Here is a 21737-nt window from a genome sequence, read left to right as displayed (position 1 = left end):
CTTGAAATGGTAATGAGAAATAATCTAAGGTGTGTTCATGCTATCGACAGCTCCAAACCCCCCTCCCCAACCCTTCAGTCATGCTTGAGAGGAGATAAAGGCACATTGCTCATTGATTTCCCCCATCCCAAGCACCTGCTTCCTGTGTTATTTTGTGATACTTTGGGCTTTTTTCTTTTTCTTTTTTGCTGAAAAGACTTCCTGTAGTTGCTGCTTTTTCAGAGCCATGATATAGTAAAGGATACAGATGTAGGTCTACAGATGCTGTCTTAAAGGGGTAGTTCACCCAAAAATAAAAATTGTCATTGATTATTCACCATTGGACCCCATTGACTTTCACTGTATGAAAGAGAGGAAAAAAAAACTTTTGGATTTGAACAACATTAGGATGTTGACAGTATTTACATTTTTGGGTGAACTTATCACATTATACAATTTATCAATGTCAGGAGCCACCAATGGCTCCTAAAGTTTAAAGCACACTTACTTCACCATGTAATGACCTTCTGGTTTCACTCTGTAATGTCAAACGTTCTTCAGACATTCCAGACCCCTTCTTAGTCACTGTGGTGTACAGATGCTCCTGTTCCCTCCACTTTATATAATGATTATTCATATTTGCAAATCTATAGTTAATCAAAATGCACCACATTGATGTTACACGAATGGGACATTTGAACAGTTTGCAGGTGCTCATATTGTGTATGCGGGCGCATGCGCACATCCATGTTGAATTGCCTTCTCACTGAATGCTATTGAGGGGTGAAGATGCTGATGCTGATTATGTTTTTTCTTGTGTAGAGAGTGAACCCAGAGATGCCGGGACTGACCAGCGCAGCTCGGGGATCATACGCCTTCACACTATCAAACAGATAATCGACCGGGTGAGTTCTCTTACACACTTGACGCATGCAAAATTGTTTAAGGCACATAGTGCAATGCAGGGACTTTCTGAATGGCACTACTGCCTCCTGCTGGTGGATTGTGGTACAACACATTTTCTTGAGACTCAGTCTCGAGTGTTTTTGTATGTTTTCTGCAGGACAAGCATGCAGTGTTAGACATTACTCCTAATGCAGTGGATCGGCTGAATTATGCTCAGTGGTATCCTATCGTGGTGTTCCTGAATCCTGACAGTAAGCAGGGTGTGAAGACCATGAGGACTAGACTGTGTCCCGAGTCCAGGAAGAGCGCTAGGAAACTCCATGAGCGTGCACTCAAACTGAGAAAGAACAACCACCATCTCTTCACAGGTAAACACAGATGGTTTTTGAGGTTGTGTATTCTTTAATATTAGCCGTAGACCCTAAGCTTGATGGTATTAATATAAGTAACATTATATATATTCTTTATTCTTTATTTGGCCTGTAATCAATCATTCCGGTGGATGATGCAGGTCACAGCATTTCTTCCATCTGCGTCTGTCTCTGGCTGTGTGGATCCAGGTTTTGTCAAAAACTCTTCTTTAGGGAATCTGACCATCACGTTAGTGGGCGTCTGAGTGAGCTACATGTCTAGCCCATCTGTGCTTTTTCTTAGCTGCATCCGTGCTCACCCTTGAATCCCGCAAACAGTTATTTGTAATCGTATCTCTTCGTGTGAATTTGAGAATTCTTCACTCCATTGCTCTTTCAGTTACAGTGAGTTTCTGTTCATCTGTTTTAGGAGACCATGTCTCACTCCTGTACAGTAGTACTGGTAGTATGGTGGTGGTATTGAAGAGATGGGCTCGTAGGGTTGGTTTGCTGATGGTAGTGATAAGGCCGGACTGGGACAAATTTTTTAGGCCTGGAAGTCTCACACTCATCCAGGACATCCAATACACCCACAACAGATTTTGGACCCACAGAGAAGAGAGAACCATATTTTTTGTATGGCCATCACACAAAAAAGGTTTCAATCCTTAGGCTGGGGCCGTGCAAAATAATTTGTTTTTTTCTTGAACTGCACCTTCACTTCACTTCCCTTTTCCTTTTCATTCTCTTAATTTTCCCTGATATCTCTCTGTCTCGACTCTCTCTCTTGTGTGTGTGTGTGTGTGTGTGTGTGTACTTTTCTTGCTACTTTTCTTGTACCTGTCACTTCTTCATCAGCAGGTCTACTTAATCAATAACTAATAAATAGTGTACTTAAACTTAGTTTACTTTTTTTTTTTTTAAATAATGAAATAAGTAGTTTATTTTAAATTAACCCAGACATGTCATACTCCATCACGTCTCGTCTGATCAACACACACACACACACACACACACACACACACACACACACACACAGCACTCAAATTGAAATATGTAGTTGACAGAAATAACTTTGAATAATTATTCATAAAACCATACATCACATTAAATTACATGATGGGTCTCACTCAGCAGCCTATCTGCTATCTCAAATCTTAGTCTTTTATGGAAGCAATAAGAAAGGCACACAGTGTTTCTGACTGAGCTCAATAAAGGCTGCAGTGTTACTGTATCAGTCCTCATTTGTAAATCGCTTTGAATAAAAGCCTCGTAAATGTAACTGGGCAAAAAGATCACTTGGCTCAGTCATAAAGAGAAAGAGAATCCAACAATGATCCATCTTTCGATGAATTAATGAGCATGTAAACGAGTGGTTTTATGCTACAGACATTGAGGAGTTTTGTTGTTTAAATTTTTTTTTGCGCTTATTGTTATTTTTACAAAAACCTGACTTAGCTGGAATCTCTCTTGAGTGATATGATGTCTTCCTTCCTGTCACTGTCCTCTAGCCACCATTAACATGAACAACATGAATGATGGCTGGTATGGAGGATTGAAGGAGACCATTCAGCAGCAGCAGAACCAGCTGGTGTGGGTCTCAGAAGGCAAGGTGAGTTTCATTGAGCTTTTCCACAGTGATTCAGTTCAGTAGCTGATGCATGAGGTTTCAGGGACAGGGTTCATTCGTGGTTGTCTGGGTCCATGGTTCTGTTTTTACAGAGCATAGTTTATTAGTTTCCCATGCATCTCTTCTTGTGGTCACAACACTTATGTTTGACCACTGTATGGTTCTTTGATCAGCTTGATCAGTTTTATTTTAGTCTTTTTTTTATCTAAAACGTTTTTTAAAGCTTTTTTTTTAATGCTTTGTGAAAAAAAATGTCATGACAAATGAAGCGCACCCCCTCAATTCTCAATATCATAGTGAGGAAAAAGTTTCAGGAAATAGTTTATTTTATAGTGTCCTTGTTACATGTACTTACTTTAGTAATTACAGAAAATTATGTATACATGCAACTAACCCTAAACCAAACAGATTCTTAACCTTAACACTATAGTAAGTACATGTTGTTAATCAATATTACTCTGTACTTAAATGTATAATTACACTGTAACAAGGAAACCTTGACATTAAGTGTAACCAGGTTTCTTTAGCATTAACCAAAAGAGATGCTCATTCTCAAATTATTACAAATTGCTGTTGTAATATAAACTTTAAAATTAGAAATGTTGCCATGCCTTTGAAAAAAATAAGCTGAAGTACTAAAATAAATAAATAAAACTAGACATTTAGAAACTTAAACTAAAGTTAAAATGAAACCTAATTCAAAAATATTAGTTAATACTATAATACGATGTAAATAATACCATAACAGTCTCATGTTCTTATTACAGTAATGTTATTTACAATGAATGTTATATAAATTGTATTTATAGATCATTGTAGTATTTGTAGTACAACCTTTGTAAGCATGGTATGGTAGTATTGTAATTCTAACTAATTCTCTGAGATATTACAATATTATTATCATTATTATTATTATTTTTTTTTTTATTTATTGGAGAAATATAAAGAGTACAGATAGGCTTAACAAAATTTAAATCTGAAGATCCTCCGTCTTTTCCTTATGCATACAAAATCTAACAGGATATTATATTTCCTTCTGCAGTTGTTAATTATATATATTCATATTTATACATACATTTGTACACACACACACACACACACACACACACACACACACACACACACACACACACACACACACGCATATACACATTCACTAACATGCCTATACATGTACATGACACCTACACACAAACATATGCATATATTCCAACATACAGAAACTCTTAAAACAAAACTACTAGAACAACCCACCCACCCCTCTTTCCCCATCCGCCTGATACGCACTGCATGGAAAGGATTACTTAAAAAACAAACAAACAAAACACCTACATTAGAGCTACCAACAATGGAGTGGTCTTAGGTCAATAATATTATTGAGAATATTAATAAGATAAATTAAAATAATGCTGACATTTTTGTAAAATTTGCCTAATTATCCTAAATATATTGTTAAAATGTACGCTTTATTTTTTTAATGCAAAATATATATTTTTGTGAGATTCCCCAATGTTACACATTTCATCTACATGATGTAATTTCTCATTTTCACCCTCTCATCTCTTTTTCACCCTCTCATGTCGTTCTCTCCTCTTCCTCTCTCTCTCTTGATGAATTCTTTGCATCATGTGTTCTGAATCTCCTAGGCGGACGGCGCACCTGACGATGATCTGGACATTCACGATGACCGCCTGTCCTACCTGTCCGCCCCTGGTAGCGAGTACAGTATGTACAGCACGGACAGCCGTCACACCTCAGACTACGAGGACACTGACACAGAGGGTGGAGCTTACACGGACCAGGAGCTAGACGAGACCCTGAACGACGAAGTTGGACCTCCAAGCGAGCCCGCCATCACACGCTCCTCGGAGCCTGTCCGGGAGGACCTGCCCGTCATCCAGGAACCTCCTGGATATGGAGGGTACCAGCCTGAACCGCTGAACCGCATCGACCCAGCAGGGTTCAAGGCCCCTGCACCTCAGCAGGTAGCGTTTCTACGAGCCGTACGCCTTCCCTGTTGTCTGGAGGCCGTGGTGTGCGTGAGAAAAGTGTTCTAGCGGCGCTATTGATGGAGGAATGCTTTAAAAACCGTAGTACATTGCAGTACTAGAGAAGTGACAATGACCAAGTAATTGTTGCCACGTATTTATTATATGTATTTGTGAGCGTGTAGTTGTGTGAATGTGCGTGTGTATGTGACAAATATGGCTCGGCTGTTATACTTCATGTAGATGCTGTGACTCTTATCTCAATATGATCACAATGGAGATGGAAGTGAGGACGTTGTATCTTTAAGAATGTGTAACGTTTGCCCCATCCTTGTGGTCTAGCTGTCCCCTTATATGTCATGCAAAATGATGTCATTACCAGAAAGTATTATGTGCATGATGGAATTACTGTGTTAACTATATAACTGTGAATGTATTTATCTATATTGGTCCAGTGGCCACCATGATATCAAAAGTGTCTTAGATCTTGTATTACAAGAGCCAAAACATTGTACTGTACTGTAGAATTAAACTGACTTCAGACTTACAGTAAAACAGAACATTGTTTAGTTGCAAATTATTACATGACATGGTTCCCAGAATCATCCTATTCTGTATGTTAGTGGGATGTTCCTAATTCAGTACAAGTTAAGCTGTGTGGACAGCATTTCTTAGCAGTTAAGGCACTAACAGAGAAAGGGCAGTATGTCTTGAAATGCTATAAAAGTGTAGTCACTAGAGATGCACCGTTATTAAAATTCAAGCAATAATAAGCATATAATTATGTAATGCATATTTGTCATGAAATTCAGATGACTGTTAAATGGGCAGTATTAAAATGATAAACTATTTTGTCTAAATAAATAGAACACTAACATCTAAAATAAACTGTAATGTACAGGTTGAAAAATAATTATATTTATTTTGAGATTTGCTAAATGTTATATTTAACATTGTTATTAAATTATTAGTGTTTTTAAAGATTAGATGACACCAAAGGTCAAATATCCAATATCAGCCAATTAAGATAAATTATTTATATACAAGTGCTGTCAATAGAGCTTAACATCAATTGAATCTGGAACATTCCCTTAATAGAACAGTACAGGTGTCAGGTGAGAAAGAAGAGATTCACAGCTGAAGTGCAGTGGTGAGGTTTGACCGCATGTATTAAACATTTTTGAACACCTTCACAGAAAGCAGAGGCTGCTCTCCCCACGCAGCCTGAGCCGCTGGCAGAGACAGCGCCCCCTGCTGTTCATGTAAATGTAGGGGCCCCGAGTGCCAAGGATCTCCCGGTCACCCTCACTCAGGGGGATTTCAGCCCAGAGGCTGGCTCTCTCTTCCCACCTGCCCCTGAGCTAGCTCAACCCCCGTCTCCCGACCCCAACCAATCTGGACGACCGGGGTCAGAGTCCAAGGTACCTCGCTAGCCACCCCGCTCTGGACTGAAACCGGCCCACTTAACGCCCGAGCCCGGTGCCCTCTCTTATCGCCGTCTGCCCTGCCTGTGTGCTGCGGTGCTTTCCTCTAGCTCTTGCATGTGCGCTGTGTGCTTATAATGAGAGCGTCTGTTCTCTATCTGTGATTGTGCGTATGTGTGTTCATAAACAACAGTGGGTATGACAGAGGCCTGCTGCATCAGATCATATAGTTCATGAATCTTCGGGCAAGCCCAGGTCCCCACTGTTGCTTTCTTACTTTTGCATGGGTTTATTTTTCAGTTTTTTTGCCTGTTGAAGTAGAGTTAGTAAATACTAGTGGTGCAATGAATGTGATAAACTGATTTAATTATTAAATTGATCTTTATTTAGATTTAAAACTTTGAATCTTCCCCCCTCCTATTGACTTTGAAAGGTAGCCTTTCTCTTTACAACAGTGTTCATTTGTAGTTTTTTTTTAGTTTTTCAGTTTTTGTCTTCTGACAAAATTATTCTTTATTTATATATTCTTTCATTTTTCATCGTCATATTACTTAATTCAGCAATTTTATGCTAAAATGGCATCTAAATTTAGTCAATAAAAGTATTTCAGCAGAAAGTTAATTAAACTACAGAACAATAAAATGCATATAATGGCCAGGAATTAGGAAACAAACTAATTGCCTTGTGTTAATGTAGTTACATTTTGGCAAAAGTGAACTAATTCATAATTCGTGGCCACAATATTTAGTTTTTTTCTCCCCTGCATGCTCTGTGCGGGGCTTTAAATTAAACTAAATATTCAAACATTATATATATATATTAATTTAAACCTGTAGAAACATTTGTCATTTATCATAACATTTATGTGAAAACTGCTCCTGACTCCTGAAATAGCTTTATAATGGAACAATCCTTGACATTTATTCATCATAATTTGATATTTTGAAACATTTATATTCATTTAGTTCATAGGGGTTACACAGACAAATCGACTCTAATACTCTGCCATGATGCTTTAAGCTTGATGTCGACTAGTCGCTGATCATGGCCTATAGAGGCGCATCAGGATAAGAAATCTTTGAACTCCACTTTTACGCTCCGTTTCCAACAGTTAAAATTACAGATAAATGCATACTCTGAGAGCGCAACACAAGAGATGTGTGATTATATCATGTGGAAGCTCAAAATTGATCGGGAGAAAGCTCGTTTTAAACAGCATATTGTGTTTACCACAACGGACCTTGCTGTTTTAAACGAATCCGCTGCTTCATTGTAACATACAGAGAGTAGTTTGCACATCACAGGCAGATCACGCGCACACAGAAACATTCAGTAGCGCCGAAATGTATTGTCAACACTGTTCTGTGATTCATCAATAAAATAGCTTAGAAACTGGAAAGTTCTAGCATATATTTCTTAAGTCCCTTTCACACAGTGATTCCGGAAAATACACGGATAATGTGTCCCAGGATTTGTCCCGGGATTGTTTGATTTTTGTTCATTCACACTGCCAGTGATTTTCCGGAATCTGTGCGTGCGTTCACACACAACCCGTAAAGATCCCGTAAAGACACGTGACATCAATGTGAAACGTAATGTCTCAGCAGCGTCTTAAGTTTGCTTATGAGCTGCGATTTCTCTCGAGAGAAACCACGCTAGTGCATTTTTTCTGATTCGATCATAAACTAGCGCATTACGTACCGTTTCACTAGCTGGCGAATGATCCCAGCTTCAGCGTCATGCTGCTTTGTTATACAAAATCCAAAAATGGTTCCTAAAAGGCTACTTTTCAAAATACATTTTATTTTTTGAACCAAATTGTTTTTGTATATTTCTTTTTCAGTGGGACTTTTTCTGGCTGATTTTACCCCAATGATTTTGCAGCTTGGCGTGTCATGAGTCATTTTATCTTTCTTAAACTCTGAAACTGTGTAATGGCTGCCTCCATTTGACCTGTTCAATAACTGCCCACTCTGAGTCTTCCTCTATTGCAGGTCTCTCTGCTGACTCTGTGCTTCATTCTTCAACTTTTAATCCGAATATTATTCACTTCTGGTTTCTGTCGTTTCATTCAATTCAATTGATTGCTGTGGTTTTGAGTTTAATGTACAGTTCTTTGTACAGTTTGTTCATAATTTTCCTGCTTTGGCTTTATCAACAGATGTACAAGAAGGATATCTACCGAACCAACGAGCAGATGCAGGTGAGCCAAAACCCTATGCAGCCCAACTACAACCCCCAGCAGCCCCTCTACCAGGAAGACAAGCCATACAGAGATTACGACCACCAGCCCAGTCGCTATGATGGGGGCTACATGGAATCAAAGGCTCGTAACTTTGACCCTCACCTACATTTTGAAAACAGCGTGCCTCCGTACGACGAGCAATGGGCTCCGTATGACCACACCTCTGGATACGACCCTCATATGCCCTACGAGGATGGTCTGGACCACATGTATGGTCACCCTCAGACGCGGCACGACACGGGTCGACCTCGTTATGGCAAACCTAGCCCTGGACCGATCCGACACGACGAACCACCCCCTGCGCGGCCACAGTATAACCAAGAACCACTTCCTCACACTCAAGCAACCTCCCGCTCCCCTGAGCCCCCCAAACAACAGTACTACGACCCCTCCCAGAGACCTTCCTACGCTCAACCACCACAAAGGGGCTACATGAATTCGGAGACCTCTGTGTCCCCTCCCAACCCGGAGTCCCTCTCACCGACAGCAGAACCTGAACTTCCTCCTCCTCCAGCCGAGGCAGAGGAAGACCCAGCCATGAAGCCCCAGTCCGTGCTCACGAGGGTTAAGATATTTGAGAACAAGCGATCCGTGTCTGTGGACAGAGCAAAAGAGTCTGCAACCTCTGGGATTCGGGTGAGTTGGCATAGTCTTCTCACTAAATACACACTCTACAGACTGAATGATTAAGTTACATTTTTCTGCTTCCTTTAGCCTGTGGACATGGTGCCTAAACCTGGCGCTGCCTCTGTGCCCAAAGCCAATTCTTTAAGTAACCTGGACCAAGAGAAGGCCTTTAGGTAATGAACTAGCACTTAAAATCAATACATTTGCAGCCACAAATACAATATCATTTGTGTCTACATGAAGAACACTTTTGTAACCAAAACATTACAATGTTTACAAACATTTCTATTTTAAATAAATGCTGTTGTTTTTTTTCTTAAACTTTCTGTTCATGAAAGAACAGAAATCATGGTTTCCACTAAAATATTATTCAGCACAACTGATTATATTAGTCCACTTTTATTGAAATTTTTACTGCAACTATTCTATGCATAAAGTATTTGAAGGTACACATGCGTCTTTGATCTGTCAGATCTCCAGAGCCACAGCAGCCCGATGATATCATTCGCTCCAATAACAATGACCCTAATGAGGATGAGGAGTACTACAGGAAACAGCTGTCTTACTTCGACCGCCGAAGCTTTGATAGCAAACCCTCCGCACAGCTGACACCTGCCATCAAGCCAGCCCAACCCCAGACCCAACCAGGGTACTACCCCAGGTACATTATCATAAATTATCATGTTTCCTGGAATTTGTAATATTAAATTAGATAGCAGTAAACATGATGACAGAATATATGGCTTTAAGTTTGAATCTAGACTTTGTTGTTTGTTTGTCTGTCTGCTACAGGACAGAGTCAGTGGAGAAGATCAACCCTGTTGCTCCGGCCAACCCAGCTGTCCCACCCCCGACCCTGCCTAAACCTGCAGGTAAGTGATTTATGGAAGAATAAAAAAAATTTATATACATGTGTATAAAGAATGTTCTTTTGAACTTTCAATTGATCAAAGAATCCTGGAAAAAATGTATCATGGTTTCCAAAATTCCCCAAAATATTAACCGTCACAGCTGTTTTCAACATTGATAATAATAGGGACTGTTTCTTTAGCACCAAATCAGCATATTAGAATGATTTCTGAAGGATCATGTGACACGGAAGACTGGAGTAAGGGTGCTGAAAATTCAGCTTTGCCATCAAAAGAATGAATTACATTTTTAAAATGGAACTGAGTTATAAATTGTAATAATATTTCACAATATTACTGTATTTTAATCAAATAAATGCAGCCTTGGTGAACATAAGAGACTTATTCACATACACATAATCTTCCTATCTCACACAGTGACCCCACCGCTAGACCCACACGGATCTCCCAAAGTGAAGCCTCCCAGTCATGAAGACAAAGTTCAGAGCACTTACCTGCCTCAGAAAAGCTTCCCAGAGAAATCTCCTGTTAACGGCACTGGTGAACCTCCAAAGACCAACAGCACTGCCACGTCCAGCTACAACCGTTTTGTGCCCAAGCCGTACACCACCTCTGCAAGGCCCTTCGAACGCAAGTTTGACAGCCCCAAGTTCAACCACAACCTCTTGCCTAATGACTCTCAAAATAAGAAAGATAATGCGAAAGTTCCTATCAGTACCACAGCCAAACCACAGAGCTCACCCCAGTCGACAGACCATGACAGCGGCCTGGACACCTTCACCCGCACCATGGACCAGAAACCGAAATACCAGCAGAACAACATCAACGCCGTACCAAAGGCAATACCTGTCAGGTACACTAGAAACTAGCTCCGTAATTGTCAAGCTTACTTTTTTTTCGTGCTAAAACTATAACATGAAGTAAATTAGATATTACTTAATTCATTTAATAAAAAAATAAGTAAATGTAGGACACAAAACAGAAAAACATTATAACAATCAGTAGAACTAGAAATTTGTCTACTGATATTACTTTTCTGCTATAGCTAGATTTATTTTTACAATAAAGAACTAAAGATCAGAGGAGTCAAAAAGTAGGTTTATCTTATTTAATTTTTCCTCTTTCCAGCCCAAGTGCTTTGGAGGACGACGACGACGATGACAGCCACACGGTGGTGGCGACGGCGCGGGGCATCTTCAACTGTAACGGCGGGGTCCTGAGTTCCATTGAGACGGGGGTGAGCATCATTATCCCTCAGGGAGCGATTCCTGATGGCGTGGAGCAAGAGATCTACTTCAAAGTGTGTCGGGATAACAGCATCCTGCCACCTCTGGACAAAGAGAAAGGTCAGTCACGCATCTTTTTAACTCAAGGGGCAGAAGATTCTGACATTTTTGTCATTTTCTGATCTGTGAAAGAAACCTGGTAATCCAGAATTTGATCCAGATTATTTTTTTATTGATACATGAACTAACCTGTACTCAAAATGCAAGTGAGCTTATCAGTACTAAATTTGTAGCTTTATGAGAAACATTGTCTGTTCATATACAGTTGTGTGCTTGAGTGTAGAGCAAATGCTAAAGGAACAAGTTTTTATTTTCAGGTGAAACTCTGCTGAGTCCTCTGGTGATGTGTGGTCCCCACGGTCTGAAGTTCCTGAAGCCAGTGGAGCTCCGCCTACCTCACTGTGCGTCTATGACCCCTGATGGTTGGTCTTTTGCTCTAAAATCATCCGACTCCTCGTCGGGTACGCTGTCCTCTCTCTGTCCTTTTTGGGGTCGTTTGGGATGGCTTTGTGACAACTTGTTTGGTTGTGGGCCTTTTTTTCATTATGCATTTTCTTATTCACACCTCCATATGACCAGTCATTTGTTAACCTTTATTTTATTATACCACTAAATATGACTAATATTTTAGTCATTTATCTTATCTCACTGACTCACTAATTCCAGTCTGCTCATTCATTGATGTGGTTTATTTAAGGTCTATTTAAACCAAGTGTCTCTTTTAAAACCAGGTGTGATAATTCACCTTTCACATTACAATAAATCTATTATTTCCATCATCTAGGTATTTGGATACATGCGCACATACACTACTGTTCAAAAGTTTTGGGCTATACTTTCATATTTTTATTCAGACAGGATGCATTAAATTGATCAAAAGCGACAGTAAATACATTTATAATTCAAAAGATCTTTCTATTCGTTAATTTAAAATGTTTCCACAAAAGTATTAAAGTAGCACAATTGTTTTCAGCATTTCTAATGGATCGCGTGACTGACGACTGGACTAATGGCTGCTGAAAATTCAGCTTTGCCATCACAGGAATAAATTACATTTTAGAATGTACTGAAATAGAAAACAGTTATTTCAAATTGACCCCAAACATTTGAACGGTAGTGTATATTCTATGAGGGAATAAATGTTACACATTTAGATTTTTCATAAAAGGAACTGGATGTGATAACTAAGAAAAAAATTGAACAAATTGGAATTTTATTAAATATTTCTAAAATAAATAATTGTTCCATTAGTGAATGACAACATATCCATTATATTTTACTGAATGGATATTTTGCATTGGAGAAAGTACATTTGTTTTGGCAGATGGTTTGTATTTTGCAGGGCCCAACAAATTAGTGTAGTTTTCGCTGGGCAGATTCGTTTTCATAGGCCTTTGTGTTCTCTCGATCAAGGCACTGAACTGCTCAATTTCTCCTTCGAGGTTAGTTAAATAATCAGAGATCTGAATAGGTTGTTTGCCATCTTCACTTGAGTCTCATGATTTCATGAATTAGCCCATGTGAATTCACATCTATTAATCATAATTCACTCATAATATTATTTGTGTATTGAACTGATTCTCACACAGCCACCCAAATGTCTGAATATGCAGAGATGCTGGAATTGCCTTCGTCCCGCTAATGGAGATCAGCAAATGTTTTTCCCTGGGTCTTAATTTCTCTCTCTCTTGTTTCACTCATTCGTCTCTATATAACTCTTATTGGTAAACCTCGGACCACCCTGTATTAACCTTTTAATGAACCTCTCGTTCTGAATGTGCAGTGGAGAGATCGGAGACTCCTGCCTCATCCAAAACCATTACAGGCCTTTGCCTCTAATCTGCATATTTTAAAGCAAGGCCATCATTTGTCCATAGTTCAAGGCAAATTCCCCTGCACTCTCTTGGAAAGAGAGCGTTTATCTAACTACTTTAACACAGTTGTTCTGATGGAGTTCACAGCAGAGTGCAAAAGAGCGCTGAAATCCTGAGGTCCTCTATAAATGAGCTCAAAAATTGTATGATCAATCGTTTTTGAAGATAAAGTGTGTAATTTATTCACCATAAAACCACCAAACAGAACGTACGTTTGTTTGTTTGAAACTTGACTCGTCCCCCCCCCCCCACCCCCCGTTCTGTTTGGTGCCGCTAGTCGTACAGAAATTGCACACTTCACCTTGATGAATGAAAAAACAACCTTGTTCTTATGCATTACCGCACCTTAGGATATGAGCTTATTGGTTATTGCTCTGGCTCTGCTGATTATCTCTATCAGAACAAATAACGCATGCTGAGAGCCTGTCTTATCTCGGAGCGTCCCGCTACGCTCCTCTCTTTCCTTCATGCAAACCAAAGAGAACAATTGCTAAAATTGCACAATATTGTACTGATACAGCTGTTGAAATATGCTAAAAAATAATGCACCTCGTTTATAGTTTTGTTTACTTTTCTCCAAACGTGTGTTTTGTTTTACGCCACAGTGTTTTGTTGGCTTTAGAATCGTGGATCTGACTAGAAAACAAGCATGCATGTGGCTTAATTTAATGTTTAATTCATTTTTTTTTTTTCTGTCACTGCATATACGTGATGTATAATACATACACAACTGTTCAAAAGTTTGGAGTCGGCGAGATTTTTTTTAAATGTTTTTGAAAGAAGTCTCTTATGTTCACCAAAGCTGCATTTAGTGGATCTAAAGTACAGTAAAAACAATTATACTGTGAAATATTGTTACAATTTAAAATAACTCTTTTCTATTTGAATATATTTTCAAATGTGATTTATACCCGTGATGCTAAAGCTGAATTTTCAGCATCATTGCTAATTCAGTGTCACATGATCCTTCAGAAATCATTCTAATAATTATTATCAATGTTGAAAACAGTGCTGTGTGCTATTTTTTCAGGATTATTAAATAATTAGAGGGTTAAAAAGAACAGCGTTTATTTGATATATATTTTTATGTAACAATAACAATGTAAAAGTCTCTTTTCTTTCTTTCATTAAAAAAAATGAAACTGACTCCAAACTTGTGACCGCAATGATTGATCTTACTCTCAATTCATAAATCCATATTCATCTGCATTTTTTTGTTATTTATCCAGGTGATCCTAAGAGTTGGCAGAACAAATCTCTCCCTGGAGATCCCAACTACCTGGTTGGAGCCAACTGTGTGTCTGTGCTTATTGACCATTTCTGAGGAGGGCAACAGCAGGTCCCTTTACTGAATGTGGAACCAGTTTAAAAGAGAGAGGACCTTCCCCCTTATGGAGACACACATACTCATACACACACACACACACACACACACACACACACACACACGAAGGCTACGCACTATGCTACACTAAATGAAGGGTCTCCTGACTGTGCTCTGGCTTGTTTACGGTAACCTCAGAGACCGGAGGGAGGGTTACATTTCTATGAAGTGCTGTTTTAATCTCCTCATCGTCCTCTTCATGTTTGCTTTATCTTTCACTTCTTTTTTAAGTGCTTTTAAAGGCTTTCGAGGATAACAAAAACAGACATTAACCATTGATGGACTGCATGCTCTGTGCCACTGACCAATTAATATTCACACTGTAAGCCAACTGTAATACTTTGCGACACACAACTTGTGTTTATTTTTTAAAGGATTTATTAGGTTCTTCCATTCAGCCTAGGCTACTTAAACGTATAGACTATATTAATCTGCAAATGTATTTTCACTTTATATAGTATGCACACTATAACGTTATGATTATAATGTATAGTGCAACTTTTCTAGAATATCGAATTCTAGTTTTAGGATTTTCAATCGAGCAGTTGAAGTGTACATCTGACACGTTTCCTGTCTTGTATCATGTCAAGGTGCAGGATCAGTGCTAGATAAGAGCTTTAAGGAAAGAGTCGGAGAGAAATGGCATATGAAGAATATACAGAGGGAAGTTTTCTAGCCAAGGACACGTCACTTAAGGCTCACCTTTTTTAATGGCTCCTTTGTAGACACCACTAGCCTCCTCACAGACCTGTGAACTTGAGCACTGGAACATTCCTGCTGTGTCGAGATCTATGCATGTGCTTTGACTCAGGTGTGAAGACTGCTGCTCTTTCCTCTCCCCTCTTTCTCTTCCAGATTCTTTCTCCCTCTCTCTCTCTCTCTCTCAAACACTCCATGTAAAGCAGTGATGCCTTATCTGAAACGACACACTTTTTTCAATAACGAAAACCTTTTTGGTTTCTTTTTGCTAAGTTGTTCTAATGCTAAATTATGAAGAAACTGAAGTTGTCTTTCTGCCATTTTTGTCAACCCGCTGTACAAATAAACATGGGTGTTGCACACACAAACAGCGTAAAGTCTAAGAACAGGTTTTCTCTTTTTATCTGCTATGCACATGACTTTCAAAGAGAAACACAAATAAAAGATGGGAGGACGGATATCAATTGGCTGTACATAAAGCTAGCATATTGCCTTCATTTTTGGTTTGTAAATGACTTTTTTTGTATGTCTTTATTATTTTGTATAAAACTTAAAGGGGGAAAACGTTTATAAAAGAGGATGAATGAAATTAAAACGGTTTGTCTTTGTATTCTGGTTCTACCCTTGAGCCTTGGAACGTGTACTTGGCAGTAATAATATCACATTTTCTACAGATACACACTAAATGTAAGCGGTTTTTAATAATAACCATCTTTTTATTCTTTATTTACAAAAGAAAGTGCTTGATGTAAACTATTCTCAAAACCTGTTTCTTTTAAACGGTGTGCTTGAAATGTGTTCCATGCATTTATTTGTGATACTGGATGCTACATTGTGTGTCCTGAAATGTATTTTTGTACTAATAGATTTATTATGGCACGCCGGAAGACTTTTTTTTTCTTTCTTTTTTTTCTTTAGACATTATAACACAGCTTTGACTGGTCATTAGCTATTCACGTGTGGCAGAGTTTGTTCCCTTTTCAACACAATTTCCAGTATGCCACTGTATTAAAAAATAAATCATTTTTAAAATACACTATGTCGTCATTTTATTAGGGATTTTTCCGTAGTTGTAGGTGCAGTAGGTGTATAAGTTGCAGCAAGGTGACTTTTAAAATGTTTCATTGCGACAGTGCACTGACTGCAGTATAGTGTGTAGTGACACTTGTTGGCCTGCAGATGGCGCAAATGCTTTACTGCCAGATTCATTCACAACGTTCATTGCGTCTGGCCATTCTAAAACTGATTTGAATATATTACTGTACCTTTAGTCGAGTTGGTTTAATCAAGCCCAGCTAAATGATCACTTCTACTCCATGAATACCCAAATTAAACGGCATGCCTTGTTTAAAGAAATAATAAAAGTTAAGTGTGTGTGTTTTATTCCTCTTTTAACTGAAGAAAACAAACTACTAATAATATAACTTTGTAAACAAAGTGTTATTATTAATGATAGTATTATTTTACTATCAAGCAAAATGCATATTTATTTGAACTTTTTGTTTCATGTGGTAGGTTTAAATCTAATCTTTACAAAATATATCAGTCAGTTAATTATTGAAAATGTGGCTTTAGTTTTCCTGTTAACAAATGTGACTGCTGATATATTTACATGTATATGTGAGACACGGTTATCTTAAAGATAGGCTATATTAACTACAGACTCTGTAAATATTACATGTAGCCTACCAAATATGGTAGTTTGGTCTTTGTATATTATGACATGTTTAACATGCTTCCTTAAGGAGCCTTGACAGAGACATTTTTCATAGGCTCAAACTGGAATTAAACAGGTCTGGTAATAGGGCCATTTACTCCAGCCATGCAAAATGTTCACATGAAATAAGAACAATCTGCATTTTAATGCATACTACACAGTTAGTTTGTAAAATACGTAACCATATATTCATGCAAACTTACAAGTCATTTTTTGTCATGTATGTTACTGATTTGGATTTAAAAAAAAAAATCGGAAATAAACATTTGATTGGTTGATCGGCGTGTCAAGCATACTAACAGCATTGGGTCACTTTAAGTGTTAATTGAGATTTACACGAGTAGGTCAGCGAAGAGCTGTTTGTTTAGTCGAAACGTCGGTGTTTTATCTCACAACAAGTCGACGTTAATTTGTCCACCGAGAGAACCCCGTTTTGGAAAATCAGATCGTCGGCTCATGATAGCTAATTAGAACGGGTTCCTCTCGCTGTCTTTATTGGGGCAGTGAGAAATGGAAACCCCGGACAGGATCTCCAGTAGAATCAATACAGAACGCCCAGGGAGGGGAACTCTCTGTCACTCCGCTCCATTCACACACGTGGTTCCAGTCCTGCTTTCAGCCTGCGTGTTGCTCGATGGCACGTGAAGCTTGATGCTTTAGCTTTTTATCGAAGAAAACACATACAAACTAAATAATCGATTTTGGTCTGAAACCGGACTGTTACCGGATACCAAGTAGCCTACTTGTTTGATTTAATTTGTATGACACATTGTGTGACACTCACAATGATGCAGTGCTCAGATGTTTTTCCAGTGACATTGCTTAAATGGCATGTATTTTACCGAACGCAAAGACTCAACCTCAAAGCGAGTTTAATGAAAAGTAACAATATGAATAAGTAGCCTAAGTTTAAGTCGACTCGTATCATTCATTCGCAGCTTTTATGGTTCCAAAAACGAGTTCGTTGCCCGCATCCATCCATCTGAATCTACATATGGCGACACGTCAGTGCATCTCCTCCTCTACACAAGCACCTGCTCACACACACACACACCTACAACTAGCGCGAGGCTGCGGCTGCACGCACAGACCGAGCGAACATTTCTACACTGAAGTTGGACGTTGAAAACGCGTCGCGGAACCGCGTCACACGCAGCCCGCACATACGCGCGATAGATGCGAATTTCGTTCCCACTGAATACGACGTTCTCCGTTCAGAGCCGTGAGGTATTTCATTAACGGACTGTCACGGCTGTGAACGGATTTGATGGATCACCTATCCCGTGCATATTTCCTCGAAGCGGGCGACCATTCAGCGCTCGTCTTCGCAAAGCTTACCTCTTTGTCTTATTGAAATGATTTTGAATAACGCTCGATAAAACACCTGCTTGCTTGAAAACAGCGCACTTATCCTCAGAACAGTGAGAGTAGGACATCGTGAGCTTCCTCGTGTAACGGGATGATGGTCTGTGAGTCTTGGCAACACGCTATGCATTCATCTTTACTTTGTGGATGTCGGAGTGACTAGACCCAGAGGTGTCCTGTAAACCCGAAGCCCGCTGATTTAACCCAAGTTTTGGTTCAATTAAACTGTTTAGTCGTGACCATGCCCGTCAGTGCAATGCCGAGGGGTCGGTCTCTGAGCCCGGTATCTCTGTCCCGCAGTCTCTCCCGGCTGAGGGAGTTTCGAACCCGGACTCGCATCATGCTCTCTCTGGGAGTTTCACAGATGGTGCTCGGGAGTCTCATTTTGGCTGTCAGTTTCGCCGCTTTGGCCCTTACTACATCTCCGAGGGTGAGACATTCGTGTCCCTTTTGGGCTGGATTCTCGGTAAGTTGTTTTTATTCTTGAAAAATCGTGTATTGTTGTTAGTTTCCCCTGAACAGAGAGGTGATATTACGCGCCATTTGTGACCCCAGCAACTGCAGAGTCAGCAATCACATCACGCGCGCCTGATTCTTAGTTTATGATTCAATTCTGCTGCTCATCAACGAGAGCCTGCGGAACCATATTCACCAAATGCGAAATTAAATGGCCTATGAATAATTCTGGAGGAAGGGGGACTGTTTAATTGCTTGGGCTCAGGTGAGCTCACCTATGAAAGGCTGTGGTTGGTGAATTGCCACAGCATGCAGCAGAATGAAGCCAGATGATTAAAAGAGATCAGACGAATTCATGTGCATTTCACTTATGCCTGATGTTCTGTGTGAAAACATTTCAACAGGCTGTTAGTTTCTGACTAGTATTGATTAATGCATCCTTGTTAGATTTTCAGACAGGAACGATTCTGTTACTTAATCTTAATAAGAGCAAATCTTTTCCACAGTCCCTGACAACAGTACATAGGCCTACTTTAGACATTGCTATGTAATGCAGTTTGTCCAATATACTAGTGCCATAGTTTTTCATCTAATTTTCTTAATGTACAGATAGGCTAAATGTTGAATTTTGCATGTTGTAATTGACACTGCACATATTTTGTACACTTTTTTATTTTTTATTTTTTATTTTATTTTTTACTGTGTTATTGCATTTCAAAGACCTTGGCATGCTCAATTTTTATTGAGATTTAGATTGAGATTTTAACTTGATAATAGTAAAGGCTCAGAAAGAAAAGAACTTTAGGAAAGAAGAGAATGTTAGCTGAAGTGTGAAAGCTGAAATACCCCGTGTGATTTTTACCTACTGTATGTAGAATAGAGGTTTCAACTACATTGCCTTTGTTCCTTAATAAGCTCATAAGCACAACCCTCTGATTCATCCTTACCAGGCACTGCACAAGGATCTTTTGTAGGACAGTATTAACATCTTAAAGTTTAATTCCGGCTACAGTGAATATTTATGAAGTCAAACACCCTTGATTCCCCCACCATAGACGACATATGTAAAAGTTCATAGGTGTTAATTATGGTTGTGAAATAGTAATATAGAAGGGACTGGGACATGTGGTGACAAAGATAACTAGCCTTGGGGTCAGAGGTCAAACAACAGGGCTCGCTGATCATTCAGCAGCTGATGTAGTGCATGCAGCAGATAAGGAGACATGAGGCCATGAGAAAGCTCAGCTGGTTCTTGTATCAGTATGATTTGATATGCATTTCATGGATTTTCTTGTATATGCCTCTGGCTTCTGGTGGGGGCAGATCGCCGTGTCCAGGCCTGAGGTTAAATGTTCTCCTCACTGGGTGGCTGGTGCATAATGGAGCTCTGCAGAATTACTAACCAATCAGAGTCTGGATTAATGGTGTGAGCAGTGCAGTTGGATGAACAGCATGCGTGCTTGTTCTTGTGCAGAAAAAAAAATGGTTTAAATTCTTCAGAATGTATTTGTGCCGATATTTCTTTACATCACTCATCTTATCACCTACATACACTCGCTTTTTGCAGCGATGCCATAGAAGAACCAAATTTGTTTCCCCAAAGAACCTTTGAGTAACAGTTCTTAAAATAACCAATTTTTCTTTGTGTCAAGAACATTTTAATAACCTGAAGAACCTTTTATTTTCACGATAAATAACCTTTTGTGCAATGGAAAGTTTCCATAGATGTTGAAGGTTCTTCATAGAACCAGTGTCCAGTATATCATCTATTTGATTTTCTTTTTATTATCAAGATGCCCAATATATTTGCTTGATTCGATTATTTATTTATTTCACGAATAATGATTTCAGTTTTAATGATAATCTGTATCTGCTGATATTAGACAGCTTACTTTTGTATGAAGCCCATTTCAAAATGAATATTAATCCATGTTTTCTTTTGTATTGTTTAATTAAACTTTCGGCTTATACAGATAGTTGTAAAACACCATGGACATGTCAACATCAACATTATTTTAAAACTTATACGAATGCATAATGGAAAGTGTACTGTATAGCCTATTTTAGCTGCTAGGACTAGTCACTATTCTTTTTTGCTTTTTTACCATTTTTAATCATCTTTTAGGTTTTTTGGAGTTCACTTAATTAATTTGTGGTATTTTAAAATAATTTTTCAAATCTATACAAAGTACAAATATTCTATGTATTCTGTATGGAAATATTAGGTCCTAAATGTAAGTTTTTTTTATTTATTTTATTTAAATAAAAAAATTTCAGAAAAGTTCAAAATATAGTTTTAGGTGGAGTATGTTACACTGTAGGATACTGCTGTCACTGCTTGAAAAGAAAAGAAAGAAAGCAGAAGCGTTTGTGTCGTTATGCTGTAGTGCTAAATACAACAGTATATTGTGACCCCTCGGGATCGGATGTGAGATCCACCAATCAGACAGGTTCCTGAACCTTAATCGATTTTTTTTATTGGTTAAAATGAATGGAGAATATCTTGTGTATAGATCAGGATAATGGTTCAAAAAAGAAAAAAAGTGTAATGCTTTTATTTCTGGTAAGACTTAAGGTTAACTGTAAGGTCATGTTAAGAACCCCTACATCTTTTCTCTCTGCTTTCTGCTGGCCATGTTCCCGACCTCCCCCTCATCTCTCATCCTTCTGTCTTTGTTGTAACATCAGAAAGACGCACAGAGCCTGCATCAAATCTTTGGCCACAGCAGGGAGGCTTGATCAGCAGGAGAGCTGTGATTTTTTTTTATTTTTTTTTTTATGTGTGCACATAATTATATTTGTTAATCCAGCTTCATGTGAGAATTTAACTCATGCTTTTCCTCCTTCATGCAACAAGCCATTTTGTTGTTCTGTTCAAACACAGATCCTTTCATTCAAAGGCCATCATAGACTGAAGGAGAGAATCTTCAGTGCTGGT

The 21737-nt window shown here is 38.8% G+C and overlaps 2 protein-coding genes across 10 annotated transcripts in view; both read left to right on the top strand.

Annotated features, from left to right (window-relative positions):
- tjp1a (tight junction protein 1a) overlaps positions 1-16289 on the top strand; it is an 85824-nt gene extending 69535 nt beyond the window's left edge. For 2 of the 8 annotated variants that reach the window (XM_081358565.1, XM_081358561.1), the window contains 13 exons: positions 802-884; positions 1043-1253; positions 2747-2847; positions 4512-4850; positions 6050-6274; positions 8439-9158; positions 9237-9322; positions 9622-9810; positions 9942-10021; positions 10436-10871; positions 11147-11364; positions 11622-11705; positions 14408-16289. In XM_081358565.1, the coding sequence (XP_081214691.1) occupies positions 802-884; positions 1043-1253; positions 2747-2847; positions 4512-4850; positions 6050-6274; positions 8439-9158; positions 9237-9322; positions 9622-9810; positions 9942-10021; positions 10436-10871; positions 11147-11364; positions 11622-11705; positions 14408-14502 (2867 nt within the window). In that variant the 3' untranslated portion in view covers positions 14503-16289. Of the gene's footprint in view, positions 1-801; positions 885-1042; positions 1254-2746; positions 2848-4511; positions 4851-6049; positions 6275-8438; positions 9159-9236; positions 9323-9621; positions 9811-9941; positions 10022-10435; positions 10872-11146; positions 11365-11621; positions 11766-14407 lie in introns of all 8 variants that reach the window. The other 6 variants (XM_081358564.1, XM_081358560.1, XM_081358559.1 and 3 more) reach the window with 3 other exon arrangements.
- A 1863-nt stretch (positions 16290-18152) lies between these two features.
- The window catches only part of fam189a1 (family with sequence similarity 189 member A1), a 139459-nt gene continuing 135874 nt past the window's right edge, over positions 18153-21737 (top strand). For both annotated transcript variants that reach the window (XM_081347184.1, XM_081347183.1), the window contains exon 1: positions 18153-18809. In XM_081347184.1, the coding sequence (XP_081203310.1) occupies positions 18585-18809 (225 nt within the window). In that variant the 5' untranslated portion in view covers positions 18153-18584. The remainder of the gene's footprint in view (positions 18810-21737) is intronic.

The sequence above is a fragment of the Scardinius erythrophthalmus genome, assembly GCF_964197995.2.
Source record: "Scardinius erythrophthalmus genome assembly, chromosome: 2".
Taxonomy (NCBI): Eukaryota; Metazoa; Chordata; class Actinopteri; order Cypriniformes; family Leuciscidae; genus Scardinius; species Scardinius erythrophthalmus.
This window is presented reverse-complemented; position numbering and strand designations above follow the sequence as displayed.